A 7916-nucleotide genomic window follows, 5' to 3' on the forward strand; every position below is an offset into this window, starting at 1 on the left:
TATGTATATATATATTAAATCTAAAGATTCAGATTATAAGACTACTTATTTATTTGAACTTTTTGTTCTTTATCTTGGCTATAAAAATCACATTTTTTAAAATTATTTAATGATAACTTTGGAATTAAACCTAAGTTATTTAAGTTTGAAATTTGTGTTCACATGACATAGTCTAACATGCCAAATAATAAAATCACACAACGTTTAAACAGAAGAAGACATTCTTAATTTCAACAATTAATTTATACGTGAATCAGTGGTGTACCATTTGCCAACTAAAATATCATAATTAGAGAACTGGTGTACAAATTTGCCCTTATGTCTTTAGGACGTTTCGTGACACTGTCCAAATTGTGCAAGGCGAACTATTAAACACAAAATCCCCATGATAAAACAACTCAAACAAAACGTATAGAAGTTCTACTGCACCGTAGAAAACCGTTATTAAATTACACCCTCAATATGGTGGTTAAAGTCATTCTCAATATGACGGTTAAAACCACTCGTAATATGGTATTATGACCACTCAAATAAATAGGACTACGGTACTAAAATCACTCTTAAAAGATTGTAGTATTAGGACTACTCAATAATCGAAGGGACTATGACACAAGAACTGCTCTAAAACGACAGTAGCATTATGACCACTCAACAACCATAGGGACTATGACATAAAAATCACTCTAAAACGAAAGTGGTATTATGATCACTCAAAAATCGAAGGGGAGAAGTGACTCGAAAATACATCAAGCAAAAGAGAGAGAAAAGAGAAAGTTGAGAAATGTATCCAACTTTGGTGTGCTTTTCACAAGAGTTTGATATTCTTTATATATGGATGGATGCAAACTCACATATATTTTTTTTATAAAATGTGGGATTTTAGTATTTATAGAGTTGAAAACTACTCAATATATAAGAGTTTTCCAATATGGGAGTTCAACAAATTTTAAATTCACACACTAACATACAATATGTTCCATCAGTTTTAATTCAATTAGAAGAAGGAGGAGCGAACTTTAAAAGAGATGGTTGTTGAGAACGACAAGTGTGATGGAGTTGAAGGCATGAGGTTACCAAGGCCATAAATAATAATTTTTGTGCGTTTTTATAATAATTTGTCATACTTTATCACATTCAATGTGACATTTTCAACACATAGCCTTCATATTGTGATATCATCTTAAAATTTAGGTTGGGTCATACATAACCTTTACAAAACTATCTTAAGTTTAGGACTACACACTATTTAGAAATATTTTGTTTGGCCATATATCATCAAGTGTAGAAGTCTAAACATTCAACTTGGGTCATAAAGTTGAAGATTGATGTTATATTAAAAATATACTTGAAATTTTGATACTAAATGTTATATTAAAAATATACTTGAAATTTTGATACAAAAGAAAATTTGATAGATTTAAAATTGGTTTTCTTAATTTGAGGGCTGATGATGAAGGTGATGCTATATTGATTAATTTTTATTTTTAAAAAGCTCAATTATAAATTTTTATTTCTTATGGATTTTTAGGATGAGGAAGATGTGTCTGAAGTTTAGTTAAGGTGATATATGAGGACAAGTCTAATTTGAATTGTCCACTCACTTGTGACGTTTATAAAATTAGAAGATAGTTCAAATAACAATCAAAATATAAGAATATAGTGTGGAAATTCTAAATCTAGAAAAAAAATCACGATCATTGTTTAATGACAATTAAAGAAAAAGACTATGTAAAAGTTATTACAATATATAGACTTCTCTGAAACTCCCCTTAACTCCTCTACATCCAAATTCTCAAAAGCAATTACTTAAACTATATCTTCCAACACTCCAAAACAAGAGTATTAGGAAAAAAAATGAATCATAAACAAACTTAAAGTGTTTATGACAAGTACAATTTGTTATGGAGAACTAGAGCCATATATAAACCCTTGGCCTCCGTCATCCTTTATAATTCTAAGAAATCTGCTACTTTTCAACTTTCTTCAATTTCAATTAAACTCATCAATAATATCAAGTATCTTACCCAAGTATATTACAGTTCGAATAATATCAAAGAAAGAGAAGATGTTTAAAGTTTTAGGGCATGTAAAATATTATGTTGATTTGTAATTGTCTTCAACAGTCACTCTATTTATTTTATACTAATATATTATTTTGTACTTTAAAGGTTCACAAATAGGAGTCATTATTTTTTGATAAATATTTTTGGCATATTATAATTGGTGAAACATAACAGTTTTTATTCATATTTGTCTCAAAATCAAACAAATACATGAAGAATTGGCTCTCTGATCATAGTTGTTGGTACAAGGCACTTATTTTATAGGTGAGCATACAATAGAGATAATAGCCTAAATACTTCACTTGGATAGAATCAATACTAGTTTCTTTTGAGAAAGTTCTGGAACCATTGTGCAGAAACCTTTGGATATCTTTTTAATCCATCTTCGTAATCTATGTAGTTTAATCCAAACCGAAATTGATAGCCATCACCCCATTCAAAATCGTCAAAAAGTGACCAAGCGTAAAATCCCTTAACGTTTGCGCCAAGCCTGTATTTTTGTAATACATCAAATGTCACGAAATGAAAATCATAATACCTGAGTATATAGTAAAAATTATATTTTCAAAATAAATAAGTAAAAAATTATTACTAATTAAAATGATAATAATATTTGTTTTATAATGGCTATCGTGTTTATTTGAACTTCTTTTGCAAAAAATTTACTATTGTGGTGACACGTTATAAATTAATTATTATATAATAATATAGTTTTTTTTTTACTTTGAATAAAAATATAAATGATGATAATAATAATAATATAGTAAAAAACTTACTGGATTGCAGAACGAATGTAGTATAAATGACGATAAAAATAGTCAATTCTAAAAGTATCCAAAAGAGCTTCATTTAGAGGAAGAGTTGGATCATTGAATTCATCAATACCTGTATATAGTATATATAAAAGTGTCATGTACATTATTTAAAATCTAAGCATGACGCTATATGACATGGCCATTCATCATAAATTCTTAATTATAATTGCATTCAAGAAAATTTATATGTTTTTTTTTTGTGTACTTACCATTTTCATGAATGTAAATTGTAGGATTGTTGTATTTCTCCTTAATATGTAACAAAAGATGTCGAAGTCCCCTTGGATAAACATATAACCAACTTGAAGCAGCCTGACATAATTATAATTATTTGTTATGTCTGACATCAAAAGAATTTAAATTGTAACAAACTGATTGATAACTTGTTACTAGAAAAATAAAATTAATGACAACAAATTAGAGATGAATAAATTTTCTTAGTCCCAAATTTTGTGTGAAATAGAGACATACTTCACATTTTTCTCTCTAATTTTTTGTCATTAATTAAATTTTTCTAATTGTTATTTTGGGTTATCAGACACTTACCCTTGGCCCTATGGGTATCCCATTTTTTTCAACTGCAATTGCGAAAACATACATAAAATAATCAAATTCAACATATTTATCATAATTGTTAATGAGCTAACATGTAGAATATATAAGTGTACTTACATGAAGCGTTAGTTCTAGAGTCTGTTGTGTAACTAGGTGGCACATCCTCTTGAGGAGGTACATTACTAATATAAGTAGAAGTGTAATAGTTTAAGCCAATAAAATCAAAAGAACCCTTGACTAAACGTGATTGCTCTGTACTGAATTTCGGTAATCGAGTTTTCACAATATTTTGCATACTTAGAGAATAGTTTCCAGTTGTTAGTGGTTCCATAAACCTGAAACCAATAAAATAAATTAAAAATTAATTATCAACTTGTTAATCTTTTCTACTCCTTATTTGTACTTTGATATTGTAAGTATATCTCATAGTTTTAGTATGTCCAAAACTTTGAAAACCACGTGAATTCAAAAAAATAATAATAAAAATCACGTGTCATATTAGAAAAATGCTCCTAAGAGTATTTTAATACACATTTTAAATAACGAGTAAATTGAAGATATTAAATTGAATTAATAATGAAAGATATTGTTAGTTACCATCCAAATTGGAAGTCAAGAGCTCTCCTCGTAGCCTTTTCATCTTCTATATTGTCTCCTAGTGGTAAGTACCAGTTAGTTACCAACGTTATACCAATCTTGCCATTTTGTTTTGCCTGCACATATATACATATGCAACATTAAAATTTAATAATAATAATAATAATAATAATTTTGACAAAAAATTAAATCAAGACAGATTTTTATTCAATAATAGTTTTTAATTATTTTTTTAGAGTAACAATTCTTTAATTATTAATTCACGCTAAATATTTATATATTAATCATTCTCCCCTTTAAATATGCACGGACCTACCAAACTCTAAAATAAATTAAATTAGAGATAGATTTGAGTTGTGAATAAATAAGAAATAAACCTGATATTTGGTCCTATACAATCGTACACCATGTGCATGAGCAAGAATTTGATTGTGTGTAACTGTATAAGGTTCTGTGCCAGAATTTCCACCTAGACATGTTGGATCTGAACATCGACCAGGTGCTGTTGTCCCAATTGCATAACCACCATTGCTAAACATCCATGGCTCGTTAAACGTAACCCAATACTTCACTCTATCTCCAAATTCTTGAAAACAAAGATCCGCATAATCTCGAAAATCATTTCTGAAACATTAATATAGAGTTCAATAATCAATTATTTTAACAATTCAACAAATCATATCTATCAACCCATTGAATTTGCTACACTAGGAAAATGAGATTTAAAATAGAGACTCACATTATGCTAGAGTTTAATAAACCACCGTACTCGTCTTCTAAAGCTTGAGGAAGATCCCAATGAAAAAGAGTTACTAATGGTTGTATACCTACAATTTTATTGAGAATAATAATAATTTTTAACAAATAATTACTTAATAATTAAAATGATAAAATATAAAATGCTATAAATAGTTTGGACAGTGTATTTTGTATTGTACCATTTGCAATTAGTTCATTGATGAGATTGTTGTAATATTGTATTCCTTCAGGATTTTTTCCTCCGCTCAACTTTCCTTCTATTGATACGTAATAAGAAAAAAGGGGATGTTAAAATAGTTGGTGTCAAACATAGCATCCAACTAGATAATATTATATATATATTTTAAAAATGATCGTTGATCAACGTTTGACTTACTTGGAAGTATTCTCGACCAAGCAATTGAAAATCTGTACGAGTCCAAATTCAAATCTTTTATGATTTGCACATCTTCCTATAGAAATAAATACATAACAGTTATTTGTTAGATTAGTTCCTAAACCTTCTTTATAAATATATCTAGATGATGATACTTAATGGAATATATATATATATATATATATATATATATATAAATATATATATATATATATATACAAACATACGTGTAAGTTTTTCTAGAGAAACATTAGATCTCAATTTAACTTTATAAACATTCAAACTACTTCATATTGAACTAATTAATTCATCCCATAATATTAATTACATAACAATATTATAAAATTATTCTTATTAAGTATTTAATATTACATATTGTCATAGATATTTAATGGAGTATAAGAAATTTAAGAATAATATACATAATATTAATTATAGCATAGAATTAAAGTTAAATAAATAATATTATAATTTTGACTCCGTAAATAACATTATAGAAAAAACAAACATAAACACTAAGGTGACGGATTGAAGAACAACCTTATAACGGTGATATTGATCAATGGCGACGTCTCCATTGCTTCCATTCGTTATTCTTTCTGCACATATACATCGTAAATATGCATATTCACAATTTATAATCGAACAAGAAATAACATTAAGCTTTGTTTGAATTTCAAATCAATAGTTTATCATCGAATTTAATTGAAAAATAACGTCCAGCTCTTTTTAAATTTCATTATGAAAATACAAATTATATTTAATTGATAATAATAATAATAATAATAATAATAATAATAATAATAATAATAATAATAATGCCAATAAAAAAAATTAGTTACTGTATTTAAATAGATCAACAAAAATATATAATTGCTTCAATAATATATAAGAGAAATTACATTTACCTCTCCCGAGGTCACCTTAAATGACACTAAAACCCTATTTAATTTTTAAAAAACACCTACCTTCTCAAGTTTTTTACAATTTATTAATTAAACTAGAAATGTAATATAGCAATACAATATTCTCTGTATGTTAATGATTAAGATAGATGAACAAAGAAATGAACCTGGATGATTATGAGTATAGGTATCCCAAATACTTGGTCCTTTACCACCTTCATTCGCCGCACCTTCATACTATAAGAAAATCAACTCAAGTAAATATTTTTAGCTTTTCATATATTTTATATTATATCTCAACTTTGTAACAAATTTTCTCATTTATTTGTTTTTCGTTTTTTACAATTTTTTACAAATATATAAATTTATTACAAGCAGCTCATATAAAGGTGTTGCATGCAACAATCATGTAAAGATGTTATAAGTATCATAAGTGCAACTATTTTTTTTCTTTGTATTTGGGTTATTGGCGTTTACAGCATTGTAACTACATACAGTCACACGTATTTTGATGGTTCGGTCAACATCGTACCCAGATGCTGTATCTAAAATATTATAAAACAAAAGGTTATAATATTTTGTAATGATAAATAGTATATAAATTTAAATCACAATAAATTTTTTTACAATAACTTAAAATAGAATATTTAAAAAATGTATGAATTATATAATATATATTTTAGATGTAATAAAAATCAAAATCTACTTTAAAATTTAGATTATGATTTAATATTTAGTGAACATATGTTTTGCCAACACCGATTCTAATTCACTCTTCACCCAATTTAAATTACTCTTCTTAATATTTAGTGAACATATGTTTTGCCACTAGATTCTTTTAAGAAATGTGTTTTAAAATGAAAATGAATTTAATAAATAATTTATCTAAATTAAAATATAAATAAAAATAATAATTTTTTAATTATTATTTTTATTTATATTTCATTTCAAAATAACGTGTATTAAAAAAGCGAACATGCAATGCATGTTAGGAATTTTAACCTACCGAAAATATTACAAGGATAAATGTACTATTTAATAAAAAAATACATAAATAAATTAAATTTACACCTGTGACTTCAGTTAAAATATAATACTTTATTTGCATTATAGGTAAATTTCATCATAAATACTTTTTAAAATTGATGAATTTCCGACCTTATATATGTATGTCTTCTCTAGTCTAAATTATTCATTAAAAAAATAAAAATTGGAAGAACTAAATTTATATATGCATTACTTGGTATGCTGATCCCCCTGCCCCAAAAATGAATCCAGCAGGGAAACTTTTCCGAGAGAGGTTACCGATTTCAAGAAGAGGATCTTCTGCATTTGTGAAAGCAAATGTTAATGATATCACAACAAATAGAGCAAACATATTATTGGCCATAGTAATCATATTTGTATTACTTGCTTTACCACTTTACTTTTTGTGTTTCAGTCACTGCCTATTTATACTGGATGCAAGACTTTGCCTATTGATCCATGTGCTACTTTAATAATCATATTTATTGATTGAATATATTTTTTGGTACTATATGATATCAGAAGGATACTTATCACACCATTAATCACACGTGTTTTTTATGTTTTGGGAAATATGATAGGTGATGGCTAGCATGGTCTTGTGCATATATTTGTCCATCACAGTCACATGAATTCAAACGATGATAAAACTCTTGCAAATTGTGCAAGCCTAGCGTCTATAATTTTGAGATAAATAATCATAAATTTGTGAAACTAAATGTTCGGCTTGCATAATTTATATTATGACAGCTACTAGTACGTTTTTTAATAAATAAATTATTTTTTTACTAAAATAAATAAAAATTTATTAGCAATGAGA

The 7916-nt window shown here is 26.6% G+C and overlaps 1 protein-coding gene across 1 annotated transcript; it reads right to left on the reverse strand.

Annotated features, from left to right (window-relative positions):
* Positions 1-2222: 2222 nt before the first annotated feature.
* On the reverse strand, positions 2223-7489 carry LOC101492350 (non-cyanogenic beta-glucosidase-like). The gene is made up of 13 exons (XM_004507261.4): positions 7311-7489; positions 6238-6307; positions 5706-5764; positions 5166-5241; positions 4969-5046; positions 4770-4857; positions 4408-4654; positions 4031-4146; positions 3551-3768; positions 3425-3456; positions 3088-3190; positions 2840-2948; positions 2223-2553 (listed from the first exon to the last, which is right to left on the reverse strand). The coding sequence occupies exons 1-13, from the start codon at positions 7467-7469 to the stop codon at positions 2382-2384; spliced, it is 1527 nt and encodes a 508-aa protein (XP_004507318.1). The 5' UTR covers positions 7470-7489; the 3' UTR covers positions 2223-2381.
* Between the last annotated feature and the right edge of the window lie 427 nt (positions 7490-7916).

This window comes from Cicer arietinum, chromosome 6 (genome assembly GCF_000331145.2).
Source record: "Cicer arietinum cultivar CDC Frontier isolate Library 1 chromosome 6, Cicar.CDCFrontier_v2.0, whole genome shotgun sequence".
Lineage (NCBI taxonomy): Eukaryota > Viridiplantae > Streptophyta > Magnoliopsida > Fabales > Fabaceae > Cicer > Cicer arietinum.